At 71.9% G+C, this 25,953-nt stretch overlaps 1 protein-coding gene and 19 non-coding genes across 20 annotated transcripts in view; 12 read left to right on the forward strand and 8 right to left on the reverse strand.

Moving 5' to 3' along the window:
* The window catches only part of LOC135364680 (uncharacterized), a 1,991-nt gene extending 1,577 nt beyond the window's left edge, over positions 1-414 (reverse strand). Inside the window, exon 1 of the mRNA XM_064593571.1 lies at positions 193-414. Coding sequence (XP_064449641.1) covers positions 193-414 — 222 coding nt within the window. The remainder of the gene's footprint in view (positions 1-192) is intronic.
* Positions 127-209, reverse strand: TRNAL-CAG (transfer RNA leucine (anticodon CAG)). Its single transcript has one exon. It is a non-coding gene; the product is annotated as a tRNA-Leu (tRNA).
* Positions 415-849: 435 nt separating the features above from the next.
* Positions 850-921, forward strand: TRNAD-GUC (transfer RNA aspartic acid (anticodon GUC)). Its single transcript has one exon. It is a non-coding gene; the product is annotated as a tRNA-Asp (tRNA).
* A 761-nt stretch (positions 922-1,682) lies between these two features.
* Positions 1,683-1,754, forward strand: TRNAG-UCC (transfer RNA glycine (anticodon UCC)). The gene has a single exon. It is a non-coding gene; the product is annotated as a tRNA-Gly (tRNA).
* A 292-nt stretch (positions 1,755-2,046) lies between these two features.
* Positions 2,047-2,118, forward strand: TRNAE-CUC (transfer RNA glutamic acid (anticodon CUC)). Its single transcript has one exon. It is a non-coding gene; the product is annotated as a tRNA-Glu (tRNA).
* Positions 2,119-5,992: 3,874 nt separating this feature from the next.
* TRNAG-GCC (transfer RNA glycine (anticodon GCC)) lies at positions 5,993-6,063 on the reverse strand. The gene has a single exon. It is a non-coding gene; the product is annotated as a tRNA-Gly (tRNA).
* Positions 6,064-7,663: 1,600 nt separating this feature from the next.
* Positions 7,664-7,746, reverse strand: TRNAL-CAG (transfer RNA leucine (anticodon CAG)). The gene has a single exon. It is a non-coding gene; the product is annotated as a tRNA-Leu (tRNA).
* A 640-nt stretch (positions 7,747-8,386) lies between these two features.
* Positions 8,387-8,458, forward strand: TRNAD-GUC (transfer RNA aspartic acid (anticodon GUC)). Its single transcript has one exon. It is a non-coding gene; the product is annotated as a tRNA-Asp (tRNA).
* A 761-nt stretch (positions 8,459-9,219) lies between these two features.
* Positions 9,220-9,291, forward strand: TRNAG-UCC (transfer RNA glycine (anticodon UCC)). The gene has a single exon. It is a non-coding gene; the product is annotated as a tRNA-Gly (tRNA).
* A 292-nt stretch (positions 9,292-9,583) lies between these two features.
* Positions 9,584-9,655, forward strand: TRNAE-CUC (transfer RNA glutamic acid (anticodon CUC)). The gene has a single exon. It is a non-coding gene; the product is annotated as a tRNA-Glu (tRNA).
* A 3,884-nt stretch (positions 9,656-13,539) lies between these two features.
* On the reverse strand, positions 13,540-13,610 carry TRNAG-GCC (transfer RNA glycine (anticodon GCC)). The gene has a single exon. It is a non-coding gene; the product is annotated as a tRNA-Gly (tRNA).
* A 1,600-nt stretch (positions 13,611-15,210) lies between these two features.
* TRNAL-CAG (transfer RNA leucine (anticodon CAG)) lies at positions 15,211-15,293 on the reverse strand. The gene has a single exon. It is a non-coding gene; the product is annotated as a tRNA-Leu (tRNA).
* A 664-nt stretch (positions 15,294-15,957) lies between these two features.
* On the forward strand, positions 15,958-16,029 carry TRNAD-GUC (transfer RNA aspartic acid (anticodon GUC)). The gene has a single exon. It is a non-coding gene; the product is annotated as a tRNA-Asp (tRNA).
* A 762-nt stretch (positions 16,030-16,791) lies between these two features.
* TRNAG-UCC (transfer RNA glycine (anticodon UCC)) lies at positions 16,792-16,863 on the forward strand. The gene has a single exon. It is a non-coding gene; the product is annotated as a tRNA-Gly (tRNA).
* Positions 16,864-17,155: 292 nt separating this feature from the next.
* On the forward strand, positions 17,156-17,227 carry TRNAE-CUC (transfer RNA glutamic acid (anticodon CUC)). Its single transcript has one exon. It is a non-coding gene; the product is annotated as a tRNA-Glu (tRNA).
* Positions 17,228-21,109: 3,882 nt separating this feature from the next.
* Positions 21,110-21,180, reverse strand: TRNAG-GCC (transfer RNA glycine (anticodon GCC)). The gene has a single exon. It is a non-coding gene; the product is annotated as a tRNA-Gly (tRNA).
* Positions 21,181-22,780: 1,600 nt separating this feature from the next.
* TRNAL-CAG (transfer RNA leucine (anticodon CAG)) lies at positions 22,781-22,863 on the reverse strand. The gene has a single exon. It is a non-coding gene; the product is annotated as a tRNA-Leu (tRNA).
* A 640-nt stretch (positions 22,864-23,503) lies between these two features.
* Positions 23,504-23,575, forward strand: TRNAD-GUC (transfer RNA aspartic acid (anticodon GUC)). The gene has a single exon. It is a non-coding gene; the product is annotated as a tRNA-Asp (tRNA).
* A 761-nt stretch (positions 23,576-24,336) lies between these two features.
* On the forward strand, positions 24,337-24,408 carry TRNAG-UCC (transfer RNA glycine (anticodon UCC)). Its single transcript has one exon. It is a non-coding gene; the product is annotated as a tRNA-Gly (tRNA).
* Positions 24,409-24,700: 292 nt separating this feature from the next.
* TRNAE-CUC (transfer RNA glutamic acid (anticodon CUC)) lies at positions 24,701-24,772 on the forward strand. Its single transcript has one exon. It is a non-coding gene; the product is annotated as a tRNA-Glu (tRNA).
* Positions 24,773-25,953: the final 1,181 nt, after the last annotated feature.

A 25,953-nucleotide genomic window follows, 5' to 3' on the forward strand; every position in this document is an offset into this window, starting at 1 on the left:
ACTGGGCCCTTTGTGCTAGGGCGCAAGGCCGGAGCGGCGGGCCAGGCAGGAGCGGGCTTGCGATAGGGCGTGGCTCCAGGCCCGCCGGGGTCCGGTGCCCTGGTGGGGCGGGCCAAAAGGTGGGCGTGTCAGGAGTGGGATTCGAACCCACGCCTCCAGGGGAGACTGCGACCTGAACGCAGCGCCTTAGACCGCTCGGCCATCCTGACGGCGGGCCTGGGCGCGTCGCCGCTCGCCTGGCTGGGACCCGGCGCGAACGCTGGCGGCGGCTGGCGGCTGTGTGGGCGCGCAAGGGACGGGACGCGCGCCCCGGCCGACCAGGAGCAGCGCCAGCCGCCTCGCCTGGCGCCGCGCCCGCCGCGGCCGCCGCCGTCGCCGCCGCCTCGCCCCGCGCCGCCCCGCCCCCTCGCACATCGCGGCCCCGCACCCAGAGACCGGCGTCGGCCCAGCCTGTCTGGCCGCCGCCGCCGCCCCCCACCCCCCACCCCCCACCCCCACTAGGTCCTCGCCGCCCTCCCTCCTCCGCCCCTGCCCATCCGGGGCGCCCGTCCTCCTGCTCGCATCCTTGCTTGCCCGCTCGGGCCTCTTCTCCCTGCGCGATCCGCGCCGGGCAGGCCCTAGGCGCCGGCGCACTCGGAGTGTTCCGCGCCGTCCGGGTCCGGGGCCCGGGCCTGGGGTCCACTCCGAGTCGGGCTGGGAGGGCTGCTGTGCGGGCTGGCGCGGTTGGTTTGGGGTCCGGTCGGGTGTGGCACGTGGCGGGCGCCTGCGTAAGGCAGGGCGTCGAGGGCAGGGGTAGGCGTGGGCGGGCAGGCGGAGAGGGGGCGGGCGCCCGGGTGGCCGCCGCCGCCGTCCTCGTTAGTATAGTGGTGAGTATCCCCGCCTGTCACGCGGGAGACCGGGGTTCGATTCCCCGACGGGGAGGCAAGACGCCCTTTTTGGTCGCCGGCGCCACCGCCGCTCTGTCCAAACGCTTGCCCCCAGGGCCCTTCTCCTCCCTCGCGCGTCCGGCGAGAAGCGCGGGGCGACGACGGGTGCCCGGCTTGCCCACCGTCGAGCGCCCCCACCCCTTTGCCTTCCTCGTGACCCCGGGCGCGCGCGCGCGCGCGTGCGGGGTCACCACGGCCCAGCCAGGGCCTCCTGTCGTGCCCCCGGCGCCTGACGAGTGACTGGCCGCAACGGGCTCCTCGGCGACGCGACGCTGCCCGGTGCTGGATGGGCGCGGGGGACGGGGTGGGCGGCGGCTGGGTCGGGTCCTCTGTGGGTGCGGGATGTGGCCTCGCCGGGCACTCCGCGGAGAAGGGCCCGGGCGAGCGGGTCGCCGGAGGGCAGCGTGTCTCGCGGGGCGGGGAATGCCCGGCCGGCAGCCGAGGGCCGGGGGAGCGGCACGGCGGCCAGAGCGCCCCCCAGAGGCGGGCGGCGGGCGGTCGGGCCTGCGGAGCCGCACAGCGGCGTCGTGCTGGCGGGGCTGGGCCTGGCGCTGGGGCTGCGGCTGGGGCTGGGGCTGGCGCTGGGGCTGCGGCTGGGGCTGGGGCGGCCGCTGCTGGCGCCTGCGGCAGCGCAGAGCTGCCGACCGGCGGCACGTCGGGGCAGGGCGGCGCCAGGCGGCCCAGGCGGCGGCGAGAAGGCGTGAAGGCGCCTCTGCGAAGCGTGCGCCGGCGTCTCGGGGCGGCCGGGGCTGTGCAGCGTTGGTGGTATAGTGGTGAGCATAGCTGCCTTCCAAGCAGTTGACCCGGGTTCGATTCCCGGCCAACGCAGCTGGCCAACCTTTTGCACGGCTCCAGGGCCCTCGTGCCCAGGCCCGATGGGAGCCGGGAGCCGGGAGCCGAGAGCCCGGAGCCGGAGCGTGGCCCGAGGCTGAGCGCGTGTGTGAGGGAGGGAAGGAGGTGCGCAGCGTTTTGAGGGTGCTGCCGGCAGGGCGGGTGGGTTGGTAGGGCGGGCGGGCGGCTGGCCGTGGCCAGGCAGGGGCCTTGGAGCCAAAGCGGAGGCGACGGGGTGGTCTGGAGGCGCTGCGCCCAGGGCGCGCGGGCCAGGCGCAGAGCCCGACGCTCCCTGGTGGTCTAGTGGTTAGGATTCGGCGCTCTCACCGCCGCGGCCCGGGTTCGATTCCCGGTCAGGGAAGCCTTTCTTCTTCCTCTCGGCCTCCCGACCTCTCCCCAGCGCATCCGCACCCCTTTTAGCCGAAGCTGGCTGGCTTCTCCCTTGCCTCGCGGCTAGCCCCACGGCCTCGGGGCCCAGACAAGGCCAGGCGCACGGCCGAGCCCAAGCCTTGCCCTGTCGCCTCGGCCAGCCCAACCCTTTTGGCCTCGCCAGCGGGCCGGCCGCCCAACGGCAGCGCGTCGGCGCCTCGCCTGGGCGCTCGCATGGCTCCCCCTCTTCCTCCGTCCCAAACCCGAGAGGCCGCGCGCACGCGCGCGCGCGATACCCTCTGTCCTCACGCGGGGCCACCCACAGACGCCCGCACGTCCGGCCACCGCAGGGGCTTGGACTCTCCGGCTGCACTGCTGCCGCCAGGAGAAACCCCGCCACCCCTGACAAGCCACCCCTTGCTCCTTCCGGAGGTGCTACTGAGTGCTGACGGTGCGGGGAAGCGGGCCGGGGGGGTGGGGGGTCGGAGGGGGAAGAGGTCGGGGCAGGGTGAGCGATCTGCCTCTTTGCGTCGGGACACCTGCTGGAGCCCCTGGTCCCTTCCCTCGCCCTCGGGCCAGCCACCGCTCGGTCCAGCTTCCCGGCCACCACGAGCAGAGAGCGGCACGGTTGCGCCGGGGATGTGGAGTTGGGAGAGCGAACGTGGACGCGTGCACGAAGCAGAACCGACGGGCAGTGCAGGAGAGACAGCAGGAAGATTCGGGAGGCCGGTGGGGAAAACCCAACAGCCAAGCAGGGGGAGGGCGTGGAGGCACACCGGAGACAGACGGTGGACTTGTAGCCAACAGGTTCTTGAAATCGCATCACCCATCCCTTGAGTCCCACGGCAAAGTGGCAAGCGTGTTCCCTGGAACGCCTTCCACCTCCCCCAGCCCCGACCGCCACCGCGCAGGCCCACGGCCGAGTTTGCCCGTTGAAGGTTTTCCCACTGGCGCCTTAGCCGACACCTAGCCAGGAGCTACTCCAGCCCTGTCTCCAGCCCTGTGCCCGTCGTCTTGTCCGGGTGCTCCTCCAGCTAAATCGCAGACCACGGTCTCCTTCCCAGAAACACTTGCACGCCTCTGTCCGCCACGGGTCTGCTGTCTGTTCAGAGATTGTCTCCTTCAGGAGCCCAAGCGGACAGCCCGTGCACCGGCCAAACCTGCCGCGGCACCACACTGGCTGGGTTGGGGCAAGGTCGTCCCAGCGGTGGAAAGGAGCCGCTGTGGGCAGCCGGGCGCTGACCATCACCACGGGAACTTCCCTCAGCGCCATTGCTTCTGTGGGTGTGTGGGTGTGTGTGTGTGTGTGTGTGTGGTGTGAGCGTGTGGGGGTGTGTCTGGATGCGTGTGGGGTGTGTGTGGGGTGTGTGGGTGTGAGCGTGTGTGGGGGGGTGTGTGTGGAGCGTGTGTGGTGGGGGATGCCGCGGGATGAAGGTGTTTACTCACGTGGGTGGCCTCCCACGGGGGTCAGGGCATAGAGCGAGGAGGATCCCAGAAGGAGGGGAGGGCCGGGGGCAGCCCGGGTGTGTGGGTGGGGTGCCCGGCGCGGGGAGGTGTGGGGCTTGCGGGACCGGTCCAGAGTGCGGCTGGACAGTCGGGCAGGGTGTCTGCAGAGGCTTCGGTGGGGCGGGGGAAGAGCTCCTTCCCCGGCGCCATGCCAGGCATGGACGTGAGCACCTGTGCGGGAGGGTGAGCTCTGAGGTAGGGGAGGGGAGAGAGCACGAGTGTGCCTGAGGAGCGTGTGGGAGGCCGGGACTGCCAGCCGAGAATGTGAGCGATGGGGGTGGGGGGTGGGTGGGAGGGGTCCAGCCTGGAGGCTGGCAGGAGCTGCGCGTGGCAAGTGCTGGGGAGCGGGCCCCGGTGCAAGAGAGCTGGAGGCCCCCGTGGCGGGACAGGACCGTGGCGGAGGAGGTGCGCGGGGGGAGACTGCTGTGCGGTGCTGCAAGGTGGTCAGGCCAAGGGGTGGGGTGTGGGGGGCGTGGGTGGGAAGCAGGCCGGCGGGCAGGCCGAAGGGAGACACAGAGAGAGGGCGGGCCCGGGTCTAGGAGCCGTCCCAACGGGGTGAGGGATTCCACCGCCCCCGAGACTTCGATCACCTGTCATCGGGACAGCCAGTCATGCGTCAGGGGGCGTCCTGGGCTTGAGATTCAGAGAGGCCAAAGGGACAAATGCCACACAGGATCATTGACCAGTGAGGACTTGGAGAGGAGGGGGCGTGCAGGCAGGGGAACCGTGAGGGGATGTTGGGGCAGGAGGGGCTGGTGGGGCTGGAGGTGCAGGCTGTGCTGGTGCTTGTGTTGCTGGTGGAGGACGACTTGGTGCTGCTGCTGCTGGTGCTGGGGGTTGACCTCGGTGCTCTTGGTGCCGGTGCGCGGGCTGCTGTGGCGATGGTGTGCACGGTCCCGGTGGCGGCGGCGGTGGTGATGGACTCCAGGAGTGTTGGCGATGGTGCCCGACGCGGTGTGGTGATGGTGGACTTGGTGGTGGAGCTGGTGTTGGTGGAGCTGGTGGAGTTGGTGGAGGTGGTGGCGGGGGTGGCGGGGGTGGCGGGGGTGGCGGGGGTGGTGATCGTGGAGGACTTCGGTACCGTTGGCAATGATGCCCATGCTGCTGAGCTGGCGGTGGACTTGGTCCTGCTGGTGATGGTGGTGGTGGTGGTGGTGGAGGTGGCGGTGGTGGTGGTGGAGCTGGTGGTGGTGGCGGTGGTGGCGGGGGTGGTGGGGGTGGTGATCGTGGAGGACTTCGGTACTGTTGGCAATGATGCCCATGCTGGTGAGCTGGCGGTGGACTTGGTCCTGCTGGTGATGGTGGTGGTGCTGGTGCTGGAGGTGGCGGTGGTGGTGGAGTTGTTGTTGGTGGTGGTGGTGGTGGCGATGGTCGAGGTGGCGGTGGTGGTGGAGTTGTTGGTGGTGGCGATGTTGGAGGTGGCGGTGGTGGTGATGGTGGAGGTGGCGGTGGTGGCGGTGGGGGTGGGGGTGGTGATCGTGGAGGACTTCGGTACCGTTGGCAATGATGCCAAGCTGGTGCGCTGGTGGCGGACTTGGTCCTGCTGGTGATCGTGGTGGTGGACTTGGTGGTGGACTTGGTGGTGGGGTGGGTGGTGCTGATGGTGGAGAACTTCCCTGCTCTGGGCGATGGTGCCCGACGCGGTGTGGTGATGGAGGACTGGTGGTGGTGGTGGTGGTGGCGGCGGAGGGGGAGACTGGTGCTGCTGGTGCTAGTGCTGGCGCGGGCGTTGGTGGACCTGGTGTTGGCGGGGGTCCTAGCGTGGCAGGAGCGGCGGAGTTGGAAGGCCACTGCGGCCAAGCGGGGCCTCAAGAGACTATAGGGCGCGCGTCGGGAGCATGTGGTGCCATGCATCGGGTCTTCCTGGTGCAGCCCAGTGAGTTTGTGAGGGTCCCTGGAGGAGAATGGGACGGATCAGGGCTCGGGGTGGCAACTTGGTTGCCCCTGGTTGTGCAAAGAGAGGAGGACTCTGGCAGTGTGGGTAGAGTGAGACCGGGAGGGAGGAACCGTGATGAAAGGCGTGGAGGTGGGGCGCGGCCCCGTGGGCTCTGGTGCGGCGCGGCGCCGTGCGGGTGTGTGGTGGTGCGGGGGAGCCTCGCTGGAAGGGAAGCGGGTGAGCGAAGCGGGGTGCTCAGGGTCCTGAAGAGAAAAGGGGCAAGGGAGGCGTGTGGGCGGGCCAGGGGCCTCGGGCGCTGGGTGGAGTTTGGTCCGCTGGGCGAGAGAGACGGAGAGGAAGGGCAGGGGCGGGCTCCGGCCTGGTCCGGAGCGGAGCTGGTTTAGGCCAGGCGCCTTGAGCGTGGGCCAGAGGAAGCCGGGGGGCGCGCTGGGGCTGCAGGGCCGGCCAAAAGGGGACGGCGCGCTGCATGGGCCGGGAATCGAACCCGGGCCTCCCGCGTGGCAGGCGAGAATTCTACCACTGAACCACCCATGCACCGATGGCGCCGCTCCCCAGACGGCTTCCCCAGCGGCGCTCCCCAGCGGCGGCCAGACCCGGGTCCGGGCCTGTTCGGAGCATCGGCTTCGTTTGAGCAGGAGGCGGACGCGCGGTGTGGGACAGAGGCTCCAGGCACGTCCCGAGCCCTAGCGAGCGGCGCAGACGGGCCGAGCGCGGCGGGGACGCACGCCGGCCGACTAGGCTCCTGCGGTGCTTTCTCCTCGGTCGAGGGCCGCGGCGAGACGCTGCCCTGCCGGGGTGGCCAGGGGCAGCCGGGAGCCGGACCCAGGCTGGCCAGCGCCCGAATCCCACCCAGCGCGGGGGAGGCTGTGGCAGGCGCGGCTGAGCACGGCCGTGGCCTTCCGCGGCTCCTCTCAGCCGCCACCCAAAGCCCCTTTGGCCGAGGGCTTCCTGGCCGGGGCAGAGGGTGCGAGGGCGGGCGGGGCGGCGGACCGGAGCTCCGGTTGTGTGCGCACGTGCGGTGCCGTGGGGTGGGCTGTCGCGGGGTGGGGTGTGTGGGTGTGGGTGTGGGCGGGCGCGTGTGTCGTGTGTAGGAGATGGAGGCCCCGTAGCGCCGCCGGCGCCGCCGAGTAGCCGCTCAGGCCAGGAGAGCGAAGCGAGGTGTGTGAGCTCGGGCGCGCAGCGCTCCCTCGGGGGCCAGCTCGGCGGGGGGGCGGGGGGCGTGGGGAGGGCGGCGGTGGTTGTGAGGCAAGAGCGCGACCTTGGCTGGCGGGAGCGCTCCGGCAGAGTGGCTGCTGGCTAGCTGGCCGACAGCGCGGTGAGGGAGCGCGCTGGGGTCCTCGGGTCCCGGCCGGGCAGCGGCTGCCGGCGCGGAGATGCGCTGGGGCGCCCAGGTGGGTGGCCTGGGGATCCAGGGCTTCCTTGGGCTCAGCGCTCACGGGAGCCACCTGCCCGGGCTGGACTCCCGGGCCAGGCCCACTGAAGGGAGGGCCCTGTCGTGGGCCGGCGAGCAGGTGGCTGGGCAGCCTGGGTCCCGGGAGGGAGGCAGGCAGGTGTGGGCAGGGTAAAGCGTCATCAAGGTGGCAAATCGTCGTGGGCACCTCGGGCCACCTGAGGAGGGTGTGGAGAGAAGGGAATGGGGGCCGGCGGAAAGGACGGACGGGCTCTCTGTGGGACGGTGTGCTCCTGGTGGCGGGAGTGCACGGCTCTGAGAGCGAGGCGCTCTTCAGCAGGCACCAGTCTGGTGGAGAACGGAATGCGGAGGGCTTTGGGCATTTGCGCCGCCGGCTGGTCTGCAGGGGGCCGCGGGAGTGGAGCGGGAGCGGGAGCCCGAGGGAGGAAGGAAGGAAAACGCAGCCCCCGGAAAGCAGGTGAGGAGAGACGTGCTGCCAAGTGGCCCAGGCCTGCGGGGGTGGGCGTGGGATCGGGCGGGAAAGGCGCGTGACCTGGTGGGGGAGGGCGTGTGTGCGCCAAGCCTGGGGCCAGGAGCGTCGAGGCGTCAGGGCTCGGCACTGGGCCCTTTGTGCTAGGGCGCAAGGCCGGAGCGGCGGGCCAGGCAGGAGCGGGCTTGCGATAGGGCGTGGCTCCAGGCCCGCCGGGGTCCGGTGCCCTGGTGGGGCGGGCCAAAAGGTGGGCGTGTCAGGAGTGGGATTCGAACCCACGCCTCCAGGGGAGACTGCGACCTGAACGCAGCGCCTTAGACCGCTCGGCCATCCTGACGGCGGGCCTGGGCGCGTCGCCGCTCGCCTGGCTGGGACCCGGCGCGAACGCTGGCGGCGGCTGGCGGCTGTGTGGGCGCGCAAGGGACGGGACGCGCGCCCCGGCCGACCAGGAGCAGCGCCAGCCGCCTCGCCTGGCGCCGCGCCCGCCGCGGCCGCCGCCGTCGCCGCCGCCTCGCCCCGCGCCGCCCCGCCCCCTCGCACATCGCGGCCCCGCACCCAGAGACCGGCGTCGGCCCAGCCTGTCTGGCCGCCGCCGCCGCCCCCCACCCCCCACCCCCCACCCCCACTAGGTCCTCGCCGCCCTCCCTCCTCCGCCCCTGCCCATCCGGGGCGCCCGTCCTCCTGCTCGCATCCTTGCTTGCCCGCTCGGGCCTCTTCTCCCTGCGCGATCCGCGCCGGGCAGGCCCTAGGCGCCGGCGCACTCGGAGTGTTCCGCGCCGTCCGGGTCCGGGGCCCGGGCCTGGGGTCCACTCCGAGTCGGGCTGGGAGGGCTGCTGTGCGGGCTGGCGCGGTTGGTTTGGGGTCCGGTCGGGTGTGGCACGTGGCGGGCGCCTGCGTAAGGCAGGGCGTCGAGGGCAGGGGTAGGCGTGGGCGGGCAGGCGGAGAGGGGGCGGGCGCCCGGGTGGCCGCCGCCGCCGTCCTCGTTAGTATAGTGGTGAGTATCCCCGCCTGTCACGCGGGAGACCGGGGTTCGATTCCCCGACGGGGAGGCAAGACGCCCTTTTTGGTCGCCGGCGCCACCGCCGCTCTGTCCAAACGCTTGCCCCCAGGGCCCTTCTCCTCCCTCGCGCGTCCGGCGAGAAGCGCGGGGCGACGACGGGTGCCCGGCTTGCCCACCGTCGAGCGCCCCCACCCCTTTGCCTTCCTCGTGACCCCGGGCGCGCGCGCGCGCGCGTGCGGGGTCACCACGGCCCAGCCAGGGCCTCCTGTCGTGCCCCCGGCGCCTGACGAGTGACTGGCCGCAACGGGCTCCTCGGCGACGCGACGCTGCCCGGTGCTGGATGGGCGCGGGGGACGGGGTGGGCGGCGGCTGGGTCGGGTCCTCTGTGGGTGCGGGATGTGGCCTCGCCGGGCACTCCGCGGAGAAGGGCCCGGGCGAGCGGGTCGCCGGAGGGCAGCGTGTCTCGCGGGGCGGGGAATGCCCGGCCGGCAGCCGAGGGCCGGGGGAGCGGCACGGCGGCCAGAGCGCCCCCCAGAGGCGGGCGGCGGGCGGTCGGGCCTGCGGAGCCGCACAGCGGCGTCGTGCTGGCGGGGCTGGGCCTGGCGCTGGGGCTGCGGCTGGGGCTGGGGCTGGCGCTGGGGCTGCGGCTGGGGCTGGGGCGGCCGCTGCTGGCGCCTGCGGCAGCGCAGAGCTGCCGACCGGCGGCACGTCGGGGCAGGGCGGCGCCAGGCGGCCCAGGCGGCGGCGAGAAGGCGTGAAGGCGCCTCTGCGAAGCGTGCGCCGGCGTCTCGGGGCGGCCGGGGCTGTGCAGCGTTGGTGGTATAGTGGTGAGCATAGCTGCCTTCCAAGCAGTTGACCCGGGTTCGATTCCCGGCCAACGCAGCTGGCCAACCTTTTGCACGGCTCCAGGGCCCTCGTGCCCAGGCCCGATGGGAGCCGGGAGCCGGGAGCCGAGAGCCCGGAGCCGGAGCGTGGCCCGAGGCTGAGCGCGTGTGTGAGGGAGGGAAGGAGGTGCGCAGCGTTTTGAGGGTGCTGCCGGCAGGGCGGGTGGGTTGGTAGGGCGGGCGGGCGGCTGGCCGTGGCCAGGCAGGGGCCTTGGAGCCAAAGCGGAGGCGACGGGGTGGTCTGGAGGCGCTGCGCCCAGGGCGCGCGGGCCAGGCGCAGAGCCCGACGCTCCCTGGTGGTCTAGTGGTTAGGATTCGGCGCTCTCACCGCCGCGGCCCGGGTTCGATTCCCGGTCAGGGAAGCCTTTCTTCTTCCTCTCGGCCTCCCGACCTCTCCCCAGCGCATCCGCACCCCTTTTAGCCGAAGCTGGCTGGCTTCTCCCTTGCCTCGCGGCTAGCCCCACGGCCTCGGGGCCCAGACAAGGCCAGGCGCACGGCCGAGCCCAAGCCTTGCCCTGTCGCCTCGGCCAGCCCAACCCTTTTGGCCTCGCCAGCGGGCCGGCCGCCCAACGGCAGCGCGTCGGCGCCTCGCCTGGGCGCTCGCATGGCTCCCCCTCTTCCTCCGTCCCAAACCCGAGAGGCCGCGCGCACGCGCGCGCGCGCGCGCGCGATACCCTCTGTCCTCACGCGGGGCCACCCACAGACGCCCGCACGTCCGGCCACCGCAGGGGCTTGGACTCTCCGGCTGCACTGCTGCCGCCAGGAGAAACCCCGCCACCCCTGACAAGCCACCCCTTGCTCCTTCCGGAGGTGCTACTGAGTGCTGACGGTGCGGGGAAGCGGGCCGGGGGGGTGGGGGGTCGGAGGGGGAAGAGGTCGGGGCAGGGTGAGCGATCTGCCTCTTTGCGTCGGGACACCTGCTGGAGCCCCTGGTCCCTTCCCTCGCCCTCGGGCCAGCCACCGCTCGGTCCAGCTTCCCGGCCACCACGAGCAGAGAGCGGCACGGTTGCGCCGGGGATGTGGAGTTGGGAGAGCGAACGTGGACGCGTGCACGAAGCAGAACCGACGGGCAGTGCAGGAGAGACAGCAGGAAGATTCGGGAGGCCGGTGGGGAAAACCCAACAGCCAAGCAGGGGGAGGGCGTGGAGGCACACCGGAGACAGACGGTGGACTTGTAGCCAACAGGTTCTTGAAATCGCATCACCCATCCCTTGAGTCCCACGGCAAAGTGGCAAGCGTGTTCCCTGGAACGCCTTCCACCTCCCCCAGCCCCGACCGCCACCGCGCAGGCCCACGGCCGAGTTTGCCCGTTGAAGGTTTTCCCACTGGCGCCTTAGCCGACACCTAGCCAGGAGCTACTCCAGCCCTGTCTCCAGCCCTGTGCCCGTCGTCTTGTCCGGGTGCTCCTCCAGCTAAATCGCAGACCACGGTCTCCTTCCCAGAAACACTTGCACGCCTCTGTCCGCCACGGGTCTGCTGTCTGTTCAGAGATTGTCTCCTTCAGGAGCCCAAGCGGACAGCCCGTGCACCGGCCAAACCTGCCGCGGCACCACACTGGCTGGGTTGGGGCAAGGTCGTCCCAGCGGTGGAAAGGAGCCGCTGTGGGCAGCCGGGCGCTGACCATCACCACGGGAACTTCCCTCAGCGCCATTGCTTCTGTGGGTGTGTGGGTGTGTGTGTGTGTGTGTGTGTGTGGTGTGAGCGTGTGGGGGTGTGTCTGGATGCGTGTGGGGTGTGTGTGGGGTGTGTGGGTGTGAGCGTGTGTGGGGGGGTGTGTGTGGAGCGTGTGTGGTGGGGGATGCCGCGGGATGAAGGTGTTTACTCACGTGGGTGGCCTCCCACGGGGGTCAGGGCATAGAGCGAGGAGGATCCCAGAAGGAGGGGAGGGCCGGGGGCAGCCCGGGTGTGTGGGTGGGGTGCCCGGCGCGGGGAGGTGTGGGGCTTGCGGGACCGGTCCAGAGTGCGGCTGGACAGTCGGGCAGGGTGTCTGCAGAGGCTTCGGTGGGGCGGGGGAAGAGCTCCTTCCCCGGCGCCATGCCAGGCATGGACGTGAGCACCTGTGCGGGAGGGTGAGCTCTGAGGTAGGGGAGGGGAGAGAGCACGAGTGTGCCTGAGGAGCGTGTGGGAGGCCGGGACTGCCAGCCGAGAATGTGAGCGATGGGGGTGGGGGGTGGGTGGGAGGGGTCCAGCCTGGAGGCTGGCAGGAGCTGCGCGTGGCAAGTGCTGGGGAGCGGGCCCCGGTGCAAGAGAGCTGGAGGCCCCCGTGGCGGGACAGGACCGTGGCGGAGGAGGTGCGCGGGGGGAGACTGCTGTGCGGTGCTGCAAGGTGGTCAGGCCAAGGGGTGGGGTGTGGGGGGCGTGGGTGGGAAGCAGGCCGGCGGGCAGGCCGAAGGGAGACACAGAGAGAGGGCGGGCCCGGGTCTAGGAGCCGTCCCAACGGGGTGAGGGATTCCACCGCCCCCGAGACTTCGATCACCTGTCATCGGGACAGCCAGTCATGCGTCAGGGGGCGTCCTGGGCTTGAGATTCAGAGAGGCCAAAGGGACAAATGCCACACAGGATCATTGACCAGTGAGGACTTGGAGAGGAGGGGGCGTGCAGGCAGGGGAACCGTGAGGGGATGTTGGGGCAGGAGGGGCTGGTGGGGCTGGAGGTGCAGGCTGTGCTGGTGCTTGTGTTGCTGGTGGAGGACGACTTGGTGCTGCTGCTGCTGGTGCTGGGGGTTGACCTCGGTGCTCTTGGTGCCGGTGCGCGGGCTGCTGTGGCGATGGTGTGCACGGTCCCGGTGGCGGCGGCGGTGGTGATGGACTCCAGGAGTGTTGGCGATGGTGCCCGACGCGGTGTGGTGATGGTGGACTTGGTGGTGGAGCTGGTGTTGGTGGAGCTGGTGGAGTTGGTGGAGGTGGTGGCGGGGGTGGCGGGGGTGGCGGGGGTGGCGGGGGTGGTGATCGTGGAGGACTTCGGTACCGTTGGCAATGATGCCCATGCTGCTGAGCTGGCGGTGGACTTGGTCCTGCTGGTGATGGTGGTGGTGGTGGTGGTGGAGGTGGCGGTGGTGGTGGTGGAGCTGGTGGTGGTGGCGGTGGTGGCGGGGGTGGTGGGGGTGGTGATCGTGGAGGACTTCGGTACTGTTGGCAATGATGCCCATGCTGGTGAGCTGGCGGTGGACTTGGTCCTGCTGGTGATGGTGGTGGTGCTGGTGCTGGAGGTGGCGGTGGTGGTGGAGTTGTTGTTGGTGGTGGTGGTGGTGGCGATGGTCGAGGTGGCGGTGGTGGTGGAGTTGTTGGTGGTGGCGATGTTGGAGGTGGCGGTGGTGGTGATGGTGGAGGTGGCGGTGGTGGCGGTGGGGGTGGGGGTGGTGATCGTGGAGGACTTCGGTACCGTTGGCAATGATGCCAAGCTGGTGCGCTGGTGGCGGACTTGGTCCTGCTGGTGATCGTGGTGGTGGACTTGGTGGTGGACTTGGTGGTGGGGTGGGTGGTGCTGATGGTGGAGAACTTCCCTGCTCTGGGCGATGGTGCCCGACGCGGTGTGGTGATGGAGGACTGGTGGTGGTGGTGGTGGTGGCGGCGGAGGGGGAGACTGGTGCTGCTGGTGCTAGTGCTGGCGCGGGCGTTGGTGGACCTGGTGTTGGCGGGGGTCCTAGCGTGGCAGGAGCGGCGGAGTTGGAAGGCCACTGCGGCCAAGCGGGGCCTCAAGAGACTATAGGGCGCGCGTCGGGAGCATGTGGTGCCATGCATCGGGTCTTCCTGGTGCAGCCCAGTGAGTTTGTGAGGGTCCCTGGAGGAGAATGGGACGGATCAGGGCTCGGGGTGGCAACTTGGTTGCCCCTGGTTGTGCAAAGAGAGGAGGACTCTGGCAGTGTGGGTAGAGTGAGACCGGGAGGGAGGAACCGTGATGAAAGGCGTGGAGGTGGGGCGCGGCCCCGTGGGCTCTGGTGCGGCGCGGCGCCGTGCGGGTGTGTGGTGGTGCGGGGGAGCCTCGCTGGAAGGGAAGCGGGTGAGCGAAGCGGGGTGCTCAGGGTCCTGAAGAGAAAAGGGGCAAGGGAGGCGTGTGGGCGGGCCAGGGGCCTCGGGCGCTGGGTGGAGTTTGGTCCGCTGGGCGAGAGAGACGGAGAGGAAGGGCAGGGGCGGGCTCCGGCCTGGTCCGGAGCGGAGCTGGTTTAGGCCAGGCGCCTTGAGCGTGGGCCAGAGGAAGCCGGGGGGCGCGCTGGGGCTGCAGGGCCGGCCAAAAGGGGACGGCGCGCTGCATGGGCCGGGAATCGAACCCGGGCCTCCCGCGTGGCAGGCGAGAATTCTACCACTGAACCACCCATGCACCGATGGCGCCGCTCCCCAGACGGCTTCCCCAGCGGCGCTCCCCAGCGGCGGCCAGACCCGGGTCCGGGCCTGTTCGGAGCATCGGCTTCGTTTGAGCAGGAGGCGGACGCGCGGTGTGGGACAGAGGCTCCAGGCACGTCCCGAGCCCTAGCGAGCGGCGCAGACGGGCCGAGCGCGGCGGGGACGCACGCCGGCCGACTAGGCTCCTGCGGTGCTTTCTCCTCGGTCGAGGGCCGCGGCGAGACGCTGCCCTGCCGGGGTGGCCAGGGGCAGCCGGGAGCCGGACCCAGGCTGGCCAGCGCCCGAATCCCACCCAGCGCGGGGGAGGCTGTGGCAGGCGCGGCTGAGCACGGCCGTGGCCTTCCGCGGCTCCTCTCAGCCGCCACCCAAAGCCCCTTTGGCCGAGGGCTTCCTGGCCGGGGCAGAGGGTGCGAGGGCGGGCGGGGCGGCGGACCGGAGCTCCGGTTGTGTGCGCACGTGCGGTGCCGTGGGGTGGGCTGTCGCGGGGTGGGGTGTGTGGGTGTGGGTGTGGGCGGGCGCGTGTGTCGTGTGTAGGAGATGGAGGCCCCGTAGCGCCGCCGGCGCCGCCGAGTAGCCGCTCAGGCCAGGAGAGCGAAGCGAGGTGTGTGAGCTCGGGCGCGCAGCGCTCCCTCGGGGGCCAGCTCGGCGGGGGGGCGGGGGGCGTGGGGAGGGCGGCGGTGGTTGTGAGGCAAGAGCGCGACCTTGGCTGGCGGGAGCGCTCCGGCAGAGTGGCTGCTGGCTAGCTGGCCGACAGCGCGGTGAGGGAGCGCGCTGGGGTCCTCGGGTCCCGGCCGGGCAGCGGCTGCCGGCGCGGAGATGCGCTGGGGCGCCCAGGTGGGTGGCCTGGGGATCCAGGGCTTCCTTGGGCTCAGCGCTCACGGGAGCCACCTGCCCGGGCTGGACTCCCGGGCCAGGCCCACTGAAGGGAGGGCCCTGTCGTGGGCCGGCGAGCAGGTGGCTGGGCAGCCTGGGTCCCGGGAGGGAGGCAGGCAGGTGTGGGCAGGGTAAAGCGTCATCAAGGTGGCAAATCGTCGTGGGCACCTCGGGCCACCTGAGGAGGGTGTGGAGAGAAGGGAATGGGGGCCGGCGGAAAGGACGGACGGGCTCTCTGTGGGACGGTGTGCTCCTGGTGGCGGGAGTGCACGGCTCTGAGAGCGAGGCGCTCTTCAGCAGGCACCAGTCTGGTGGAGAACGGAATGCGGAGGGCTTTGGGCATTTGCGCCGCCGGCTGGTCTGCAGGGGGCCGCGGGAGTGGAGCGGGAGCGGGAGCCCGAGGGAGGAAGGAAGGAAAACGCAGCCCCCGGAAAGCAGGTGAGGAGAGACGTGCTGCCAAGTGGCCCAGGCCTGCGGGGGTGGGCGTGGGATCGGGCGGGAAAGGCGCGTGACCTGGTGGGGGAGGGCGTGTGTGCGCCAAGCCTGGGGCCAGGAGCGTCGAGGCGTCAGGGCTCGGCACTGGGCCCTTTGTGCTAGGGCGCAAGGCCGGAGCGGCGGGCCAGGCAGGAGCGGGCTTGCGATAGGGCGTGGCTCCAGGCCCGCCGGGGTCCGGTGCCCTGGTGGGGCGGGCCAAAAGGTGGGCGTGTCAGGAGTGGGATTCGAACCCACGCCTCCAGGGGAGACTGCGACCTGAACGCAGCGCCTTAGACCGCTCGGCCATCCTGACGGCGGGCCTGGGCGCGTCGCCGCTCGCCTGGCTGGGACCCGGCGCGAACGCTGGCGGCGGCTGGCGGCTGTGTGGGCGCGCAAGGGACGGGACGCGCGCCCCGGCCGACCAGGAGCAGCGCCAGCCGCCTCGCCTGGCGCCGCGCCCGCCGCCTCGCCTGGCGCCGCGCCCGCCGCGGCCGCCGCCGTCGCCGCCGCCTCGCCCCGCGCCGCCCCGCCCCCTCGCACATCGCGGCCCCGCACCCAGAGACCGGCGTCGGCCCAGCCTGTCTGGCCGCCGCCGCCGCCCCCCACCCCCCACCCCCCACCCCCACTAGGTCCTCGCCGCCCTCCCTCCTCCGCCCCTGCCCATCCGGGGCGCCCGTCCTCCTGCTCGCATCCTTGCTTGCCCGCTCGGGCCTCTTCTCCCTGCGCGATCCGCGCCCGGCAGGCCCTAGGCGCCGGCGCACTCGGAGTGTTCCGCGCCGTCCGGGTCCGGGGCCCGGGCCTGGGGTCCACTCCGAGTCGGGCTGGGAGGGCTGCTGTGCGGGCTGGCGCGGTTGGTTTGGGGTCCGGTCGGGTGTGGCACGTGGCGGGCGCCTGCGTAAGGCAGGGCGTCGAGGGCAGGGGTAGGCGTGGGCGGGCAGGCGGAGAGGGGTCGGGCGCCCGGGTGGCCGCCGCCGCCGTCCTCGTTAGTATAGTGGTGAGTATCCCCGCCTGTCACGCGGGAGACCGGGGTTCGATTCCCCGACGGGGAGGCAAGACGCCCTTTTTGGTCGCCGGCGCCACCGCCGCTCTGTCCAAACGCTTGCCCCCAGGGCCCTTCTCCTCCCTCGCGCGTCCGGCGAGAAGCGCGGGGCGACGACGGGTGCCCGGCTTGCCCACCGTCGAGCGCCCCCACCCCTTTGCCTTCCTCGTGACCCCGGCGCGCGCGCGCGCGCGCGTGCGGGGTCACCACGGCCCAGCCAGGGCCTCCTGTCGTGCCCCCGGCGCCTGACGAGTGACTGGCCGCAACGGGCTCCTCGGCGACGCGACGCTGCCCGGTGCTGGATGGGCGCGGGGGACGGGGTGGGCGGCGGCTGGGTCGGGTCCTCTGTGGGTGCGGGATGTGGCCTCGCCGGGCACTCCGCGGAGAAGGGCCCGGGCGAGCGGGTCGCCGGAGGGCAGCGTGTCTCGCGGGGCGGGGAATGCCCGGCCGGCAGCCGAGGGCCGGGGGAGCGGCACGGCGGCCAGAGCGCCCCCCAGAGGCGGGCGGCGGGCGGTCGGGCCTGCGGAGCCGCACAGCGGCGTCGTGCTGGCGGGGCTGGGCCTGGCGCTGGGGCTGGGGCTGGGGCTGGGGCTGGCGCTGGGGCTGCGGCTGGGGCTGGGGCGGCCGCTGCTGGCGCCTGCGGCAGCGCAGAGCTGCCGACCGGCGGCACGTCGGGGCAGGGCGGCGCCAGGCGGCCCAGGCGGCGGCGAGAAGGCGTGAAGGCGCCTCTGCGAAGCGTGCGCCGGCGTCTCGGGGCGGCCGGGGCTGTGCAGCGTTGGTGGTATAGTGGTGAGCATAGCTGCCTTCCAAGCAGTTGACCCGGGTTCGATTCCCGGCCAACGCAGCTGGCCAACCTTTTGCACGGCTCCAGGGCCCTCGTGCCCAGGCCCGATGGGAGCCGGGAGCCGGGAGCCGAGAGCCCGGAGCCGGAGCGTGGCCCGAGGCTGAGCGCGTGTGTGAGGGAGGGAAGGAGGTGCGCAGCGTTTTGAGGGTGCTGCCGGCAGGGCGGGTGGGTTGGTAGGGCGGGCGGGCGGCTGGCCGTGGCCAGGCAGGGGCCTTGGAGCCAAAGCGGAGGCGACGGGGTGGTCTGGAGGCGCTGCGCCCAGGGCGCGCGGGCCAGGCGCAGAGCCCGACGCTCCCTGGTGGTCTAGTGGTTAGGATTCGGCGCTCTCACCGCCGCGGCCCGGGTTCGATTCCCGGTCAGGGAAGCCTTTCTTCTTCCTCTCGGCCTCCCGACCTCTCCCCAGCGCATCCGCACCCCTTTTAGCCGAAGCTGGCTGGCTTCTCCCTTGCCTCGCGGCTAGCCCCACGGCCTCGGGGCCCAGACAAGGCCAGGCGCACGGCCGAGCCCAAGCCTTGCCCTGTCGCCTCGGCCAGCCCAACCCTTTTGGCCTCGCCAGCGGGCCGGCCGCCCAACGGCAGCGCGTCGGCGCCTCGCCTGGGCGCTCGCATGGCTCCCCCTCTTCCTCCGTCCCAAACCCGAGAGGCCGCGCGCACGAGCGCGCGCGCGCGCGCGATACCCTCTGTCCTCACGCGGGGCCACCCACAGACGCCCGCACGTCCGGCCACCGCAGGGGCTTGGACTCTCCGGCTGCACTGCTGCCGCCAGGAGAAACCCCGCCACCCCTGACAAGCCACCCCTTGCTCCTTCCGGAGGTGCTACTGAGTGCTGACGGTGCGGGGAAGCGGGCCGGGGGGGTGGGGGGTCGGAGGGGGAAGAGGTCGGGGCAGGGTGAGCGATCTGCCTCTTTGCGTCGGGACACCTGCTGGAGCCCCTGGTCCCTTCCCTCGCCCTCGGGCCAGCCACCGCTCGGTCCAGCTTCCCGGCCACCACGAGCAGAGAGCGGCACGGTTGCGCCGGGGATGTGGAGTTGGGAGAGCGAACGTGGACGCGTGCACGAAGCAGAACCGACGGGCAGTGCAGGAGAGACAGCAGGAAGATTCGGGAGGCCGGTGGGGAAAACCCAACAGCCAAGCAGGGGGAGGGCGTGGAGGCACACCGGAGACAGACGGTGGACTTGTAGCCAACAGGTTCTTGAAATCGCATCACCCATCCCTTGAGTCCCACGGCAAAGTGGCAAGCGTGTTCCCTGGAACGCCTTCCACCTCCCCCAGCCCCGACCGCCACCGCGCAGGCCCACGGCCGAGTTTGCCCGTTGAAGGTTTTCCCACTGGCGCCTTAGCCGACACCTAGCCAGGAGCTACTCCAGCCCTGTCTCCAGCCCTGTGCCCGTCGTCTTGTCCGGGTGCTCCTCCAGCTAAATCGCAGACCACGGTCTCCTTCCCAGAAACACTTGCACGCCTCTGTCCGCCACGGGTCTGCTGTCTGTTCAGAGATTGTCTCCTTCAGGAGCCCAAGCGGACAGCCCGTGCACCGGCCAAACCTGCCGCGGCACCACACTGGCTGGGTTGGGGCAAGGTCGTCCCAGCGGTGGAAAGGAGCCGCTGTGGGCAGCCGGGCGCTGACCATCACCACGGGAACTTCCCTCAGCGCCATTGCTTCTGTGGGTGTGTGGGTGTGTGTGTGTGTGTGTGTGTGGTGTGAGCGTGTGGGGGTGTGTCTGGATGCGTGTGGGGTGTGTGTGGGGTGTGTGGGTGTGAGCGTGTGTGGGGGGGTGTGTGTGGAGCGTGTGTGGTGGGGGATGCCGCGGGATGAAGGTGTTTACTCACGTGGGTGGCCTCCCACGGGGGTCAGGGCATAGAGCGAGGAGGATCCCAGAAGGAGGGGAGGGCCGGGGGCAGCCCGGGTGTGTGGGTGGGGTGCCCGGCGCGGGGAGGTGTGGGGCTTGCGGGACCGGTCCAGAGTGCGGCTGGACAGTCGGGCAGGGTGTCTGCAGAGGCTTCGGTGGGGCGGGGGAAGAGCTCCTTCCCCGGCGCCATGCCAGGCATGGACGTGAGCACCTGTGCGGGAGGGTGAGCTCTGAGGTAGGGGAGGGGAGAGAGCACGAGTGTGCCTGAGGAGCGTGTGGGAGGCCGGGACTGCCAGCCGAGAATGTGAGCGATGGGGGTGGGGGGTGGGTGGGAGGGGTCCAGCCTGGAGGCTGGCAGGAGCTGCGCGTGGCAAGTGCTGGGGAGCGGGCCCCGGTGCAAGAGAGCTGGAGGCCCCCGTGGCGGGACAGGACCGTGGCGGAGGAGGTGCGCGGGGGGAGACTGCTGTGCGGTGCTGCAAGGTGGTCAGGCCAAGGGGTGGGGTGTGGGGGGCGTGGGTGGGAAGCAGGCCGGCGGGCAGGCCGAAGGGAGACACAGAGAGAGGGCGGGCCCGGGTCTAGGAGCCGTCCCAACGGGGTGAGGGATTCCACCGCCCCCGAGACTTCGATCACCTGTCATCGGGACAGCCAGTCATGCGTCAGGGGGCGTCCTGGGCTTGAGATTCAGAGAGGCCAAAGGGACAAATGCCACACAGGATCATTGACCAGTGAGGACTTGGAGAGGAGGGGGCGTGCAGGCAGGGGAACCGTGAGGGGATGTTGGGGCAGGAGGGGCTGGTGGGGCTGGAGGTGCAGGCTGTGCTGGTGCTTGTGTTGCTGGTGGAGGACGACTTGGTGCTGCTGCTGCTGGTGCTGGGGGTTGACCTCGGTGCTCTTGGTGCCGGTGCGCGGGCTGCTGTGGCGATGGTGTGCACGGTCCCGGTGGCGGCGGCGGTGGTGATGGACTCCAGGAGTGTTGGCGATGGTGCCCGACGCGGTGTGGTGATGGTGGACTTGGTGGTGGAGCTGGTGTTGGTGGAGCTGGTGGAGTTGGTGGAGGTGGTGGCGGGGGTGGCGGGGGTGGCGGGGGTGGCGGGGGTGGTGATCGTGGAGGACTTCGGTACCGTTGGCAATGATGCCCATGCTGCTGAGCTGGCGGTGGACTTGGTCCTGCTGGTGATGGTGGTGGTGGTGGTGGTGGAGGTGGCGGTGGTGGTGGTGGAGCTGGTGGTGGTGGCGGTGGTGGCGGGGGTGGTGGGGGTGGTGATCGTGGAGGACTTCGGTACTGTTGGCAATGATGCCCATGCTGGTGAGCTGGCGGTGGACTTGGTCCTGCTGGTGATGGTGGTGGTGCTGGTGCTGGAGGTGGCGGTGGTGGTGGAGTTGTTGTTGGTGGTGGTAGTGGTGGCGATGGTCGAGGTGGCGGTGGTGGTGGAGTTGTTGGTGGTGGCGATGTTGGAGGTGGCGGTGGTGGTGATGGTGGAGGTGGTGGTGGTGGCGGTGGGGGTGGGGGTGGTGATCGTGGAGGACTTCGGTACCGTTGGCAATGATGCCAAGCTGGTGCGCTGGTGGCGGACTTGGTCCTGCTGGTGATCGTGGTGGTGGACTTGGTGGTGGACTTGGTGGTGGGGTGGGTGGTGCTGATGGTGGAGAACTTCCCTGCTCTGGGCGATGGTGCCCGACGCGGTGTGGTGATGGAGGACTGGTGGTGGTGGTGGTGGTGGCGGCGGAGGGGGAGACTGGTGCTGCTGGTGCTAGTGCTGGCGCGGGCGTTGGTGGACCTGGTGTTGGCGGGGGTCCTAGCGTGGCAGGAGCGGCGGAGTTGGAAGGCCACTGCGGCCAAGCGGGGCCTCAAGAGACTATAGGGCGCGCGTCGGGAGCATGTGGTGCCATGCATCGGGTCTTCCTGGTGCAGCCCAGTGAGTTTGTGAGGGTCCCTGGAGGAGAATGGGACGGATCAGGGCTCGGGGTGGCAACTTGGTTGCCCCTGGTTGTGCAAAGAGAGGAGGACTCTGGCAGTGTGGGTAGAGTGAGACCGGGAGGGAGGAACCGTGATGAAAGGCGTGGAGGTGGGGCGCGGCCCCGTGGGCTCTGGTGCGGCGCGGCGCCGTGCGGGTGTGTGGTGGTGCGGGGGAGCCTCGCTGGAAGGGAAGCGGGTGAGCGAAGCGGGGTGCTCAGGGTCCTGAAGAGAAAAGGGGCAAGGGAGGCGTGTGGGCGGGCCAGGGGCCTCGGGCGCTGGGTGGAGTTTGGTCCGCTGGGCGAGAGAGACGGAGAGGAAGGGCAGGGGCGGGCTCCGGCCTGGTCCGGAGCGGAGCTGGTTTAGGCCAGGCGCCTTGAGCGTGGGCCAGAGGAAGCCGGGGGGCGCGCTGGGGCTGCAGGGCCGGCCAAAAGGGGACGGCGCGCTGCATGGGCCGGGAATCGAACCCGGGCCTCCCGCGTGGCAGGCGAGAATTCTACCACTGAACCACCCATGCACCGATGGCGCCGCTCCCCAGACGGCTTCCCCAGCGGCGCTCCCCAGCGGCGGCCAGACCCGGGTCCGGGCCTGTTCGGAGCATCGGCTTCGTTTGAGCAGGAGGCGGACGCGCGGTGTGGGACAGAGGCTCCAGGCACGTCCCGAGCCCTAGCGAGCGGCGCAGACGGGCCGAGCGCGGCGGGGACGCACGCCGGCCGACTAGGCTCCTGCGGTGCTTTCTCCTCGGTCGAGGGCCGCGGCGAGACGCTGCCCTGCCGGGGTGGCCAGGGGCAGCCGGGAGCCGGACCCAGGCTGGCCAGCGCCCGAATCCCACCCAGCGCGGGGGAGGCTGTGGCAGGCGCGGCTGAGCACGGCCGTGGCCTTCCGCGGCTCCTCTCAGCCGCCACCCAAAGCCCCTTTGGCCGAGGGCTTCCTGGCCGGGGCAGAGGGTGCGAGGGCGGGCGGGGCGGCGGACCGGAGCTCCGGTTGTGTGCGCACGTGCGGTGCCGTGGGGTGGGCTGTCGCGGGGTGGGGTGTGTGGGTGTGGGTGTGGGCGGGCGCGTGTGTCGTGTGTAGGAGATGGAGGCCCCGTAGCGCCGCCGGCGCCGCCGAGTAGCCGCTCAGGCCAGGAGAGCGAAGCGAGGTGTGTGAGCTCGGGCGCGCAGCGCTCCCTCGGGGGCCAGCTCGGCGGGGGGGCGGGGGGCGTGGGGAGGGCGGCGGTGGTTGTGAGGCAAGAGCGCGACCTTGGCTGGCGGGAGCGCTCCGGCAGAGTGGCTGCTGGCTAGCTGGCCGACAGCGCGGTGAGGGAGCGCGCTGGGGTCCTCGGGTCCCGGCCGGGCAGCGGCTGCCGGCGCGGAGATGCGCTGGGGCGCCCAGGTGGGTGGCCTGGGGATCCAGGGCTTCCTTGGGCTCAGCGCTCACGGGAGCCACCTGCCCGGGCTGGACTCCCGGGCCAGGCCCACTGAAGGGAGGGCCCTGTCGTGGGCCGGCGAGCAGGTGGCTGGGCAGCCTGGGTCCCGGGAGGGAGGCAGGCAGGTGTGGGCAGGGTAAAGCGTCATCAAGGTGGCAAATCGTCGTGGGCACCTCGGGCCACCTGAGGAGGGTGTGGAGAGAAGGGAATGGGGGCCGGCGGAAAGGACGGACGGGCTCTCTGTGGGACGGTGTGCTCCTGGTGGCGGGAGTGCACGGCTCTGAGAGCGAGGCGCTCTTCAGCAGGCACCAGTCTGGTGGAGAACGGAATGCGGAGGGCTTTGGGCATTTGCGCCGCCGGCTGGTCTGCAGGGGGCCGCGGGAGTGGAGCGGGAGCGGGAGCCCGAGGGAGGAAGGAAGGAAAACGCAGCCCCCGGAAAGCAGGTGAGGAGAGACGTGCTGCCAAGTGGCCCAGGCCTGCGGGGGTGGGCGTGGGATCGGGCGGGAAAGGCGCGTGACCTGGTGGGGGAGGGCGTGTGTGCGCCAAGCCTGGGGCCAGGAGCGTCGAGGCGTCAGGGCTCGGCACTGGGCCCTTTGTGCTAGGGCGCAAGGCCGGAGCGGCGGGCCAGGCAGGAGCGGGCTTGCGATAGGGCGTGGCTCCAGGCCCGCCGGGGTCCGGTGCCCTGGTGGGGCGGGCCAAAAGGTGGGCGTGTCAGGAGTGGGATTCGAACCCACGCCTCCAGGGGAGACTGCGACCTGAACGCAGCGCCTTAGACCGCTCGGCCATCCTGACGGCGGGCCTGGGCGCGTCGCCGCTCGCCTGGCTGGGACCCGGCGCGAACGCTGGCGGCGGCTGGCGGCTGTGTGGGCGCGCAAGGGACGGGACGCGCGCCCCGGCCGACCAGGAGCAGCGCCAGCCGCCTCGCCTGGCGCCGCGCCCGCCGCGGCCGCCGCCGTCGCCGCCGCCTCGCCCCGCGCCGCCCCGCCCCCTCGCACATCGCGGCCCCGCACCCAGAGACCGGCGTCGGCCCAGCCTGTCTGGCCGCCGCCGCCGCCCCCCACCCCCCACCCCCCACCCCCACTAGGTCCTCGCCGCCCTCCCTCCTCCGCCCCTGCCCATCCGGGGCGCCCGTCCTCCTGCTCGCATCCTTGCTTGCCCGCTCGGGCCTCTTCTCCCTGCGCGATCCGCGCCGGGCAGGCCCTAGGCGCCGGCGCACTCGGAGTGTTCCGCGCCGTCCGGGTCCGGGGCCCGGGCCTGGGGTCCACTCCGAGTCGGGCTGGGAGGGCTGCTGTGCGGGCTGGCGCGGTTGGTTTGGGGTCCGGTCGGGTGTGGCACGTGGCGGGCGCCTGCGTAAGGCAGGGCGTCGAGGGCAGGGGTAGGCGTGGGCGGGCAGGCGGAGAGGGGGCGGGCGCCCGGGTGGCCGCCGCCGCCGTCCTCGTTAGTATAGTGGTGAGTATCCCCGCCTGTCACGCGGGAGACCGGGGTTCGATTCCCCGACGGGGAGGCAAGACGCCCTTTTTGGTCGCCGGCGCCACCGCCGCTCTGTCCAAACGCTTGCCCCCAGGGCCCTTCTCCTCCCTCGCGCGTCCGGCGAGAAGCGCGGGGCGACGACGGGTGCCCGGCTTGCCCACCGTCGAGCGCCCCCACCCCTTTGCCTTCCTCGTGACCCCGGGCGCGCGCGCGCGCGCGTGCGGGGTCACCACGGCCCAGCCAGGGCCTCCTGTCGTGCCCCCGGCGCCTGACGAGTGACTGGCCGCAACGGGCTCCTCGGCGACGCGACGCTGCCCGGTGCTGGATGGGCGCGGGGGACGGGGTGGGCGGCGGCTGGGTCGGGTCCTCTGTGGGTGCGGGATGTGGCCTCGCCGGGCACTCCGCGGAGAAGGGCCCGGGCGAGCGGGTCGCCGGAGGGCAGCGTGTCTCGCGGGGCGGGGAATGCCCGGCCGGCAGCCGAGGGCCGGGGGAGCGGCACGGCGGCCAGAGCGCCCCCCAGAGGCGGGCGGCGGGCGGTCGGGCCTGCGGAGCCGCACAGCGGCGTCGTGCTGGCGGGGCTGGGCCTGGCGCTGGGGCTGCGGCTGGGGCTGGGGCTGGCGCTGGGGCTGCGGCTGGGGCTGGGGCGGCCGCTGCTGGCGCCTGCGGCAGCGCAGAGCTGCCGACCGGCGGCACGTCGGGGCAGGGCGGCGCCAGGCGGCCCAGGCGGCGGCGAGAAGGCGTGAAGGCGCCTCTGCGAAGCGTGCGCCGGCGTCTCGGGGCGGCCGGGGCTGTGCAGCGTTGGTGGTATAGTGGTGAGCATAGCTGCCTTCCAAGCAGTTGACCCGGGTTCGATTCCCGGCCAACGCAGCTGGCCAACCTTTTGCACGGCTCCAGGGCCCTCGTGCCCAGGCCCGATGGGAGCCGGGAGCCGGGAGCCGAGAGCCCGGAGCCGGAGCGTGGCCCGAGGCTGAGCGCGTGTGTGAGGGAGGGAAGGAGGTGCGCAGCGTTTTGAGGGTGCTGCCGGCAGGGCGGGTGGGTTGGTAGGGCGGGCGGGCGGCTGGCCGTGGCCAGGCAGGGGCCTTGGAGCCAAAGCGGAGGCGACGGGGTGGTCTGGAGGCGCTGCGCCCAGGGCGCGCGGGCCAGGCGCAGAGCCCGACGCTCCCTGGTGGTCTAGTGGTTAGGATTCGGCGCTCTCACCGCCGCGGCCCGGGTTCGATTCCCGGTCAGGGAAGCCTTTCTTCTTCCTCTCGGCCTCCCGACCTCTCCCCAGCGCATCCGCACCCCTTTTAGCCGAAGCTGGCTGGCTTCTCCCTTGCCTCGCGGCTAGCCCCACGGCCTCGGGGCCCAGACAAGGCCAGGCGCACGGCCGAGCCCAAGCCTTGCCCTGTCGCCTCGGCCAGCCCAACCCTTTTGGCCTCGCCAGCGGGCCGGCCGCCCAACGGCAGCGCGTCGGCGCCTCGCCTGGGCGCTCGCATGGCTCCCCCTCTTCCTCCGTCCCAAACCCGAGAGGCCGCGCGCACGCGCGCGCGCGCGCGCGATACCCTCTGTCCTCACGCGGGGCCACCCACAGACGCCCGCACGTCCGGCCACCGCAGGGGCTTGGACTCTCCGGCTGCACTGCTGCCGCCAGGAGAAACCCCGCCACCCCTGACAAGCCACCCCTTGCTCCTTCCGGAGGTGCTACTGAGTGCTGACGGTGCGGGGAAGCGGGCCGGGGGGGTGGGGGGTCGGAGGGGGAAGAGGTCGGGGCAGGGTGAGCGATCTGCCTCTTTGCGTCGGGACACCTGCTGGAGCCCCTGGTCCCTTCCCTCGCCCTCGGGCCAGCCACCGCTCGGTCCAGCTTCCCGGCCACCACGAGCAGAGAGCGGCACGGTTGCGCCGGGGATGTGGAGTTGGGAGAGCGAACGTGGACGCGTGCACGAAGCAGAACCGACGGGCAGTGCAGGAGAGACAGCAGGAAGATTCGGGAGGCCGGTGGGGAAAACCCAACAGCCAAGCAGGGGGAGGGCGTGGAGGCACACCGGAGACAGACGGTGGACTTGTAGCCAACAGGTTCTTGAAATCGCATCACCCATCCCTTGAGTCCCACGGCAAAGTGGCAAGCGTGTTCCCTGGAACGCCTTCCACCTCCCCCAGCCCCGACCGCCACCGCGCAGGCCCACGGCCGAGTTTGCCCGTTGAAGGTTTTCCCACTGGCGCCTTAGCCGACACCTAGCCAGGAGCTACTCCAGCCCTGTCTCCAGCCCTGTGCCCGTCGTCTTGTCCGGGTGCTCCTCCAGCTAAATCGCAGACCACGGTCTCCTTCCCAGAAACACTTGCACGCCTCTGTCCGCCACGGGTCTGCTGTCTGTTCAGAGATTGTCTCCTTCAGGAGCCCAAGCGGACAGCCCGTGCACCGGCCAAACCTGCCGC

This window comes from Mirounga angustirostris, unplaced genomic scaffold, assembly GCF_029215605.1.
Source record: "Mirounga angustirostris isolate CCGP_5_RB_7025 unplaced genomic scaffold, mMirAng1.0.hap1 SCAF_6, whole genome shotgun sequence".
NCBI classification, from domain to species: domain Eukaryota; kingdom Metazoa; phylum Chordata; class Mammalia; order Carnivora; family Phocidae; genus Mirounga; species Mirounga angustirostris.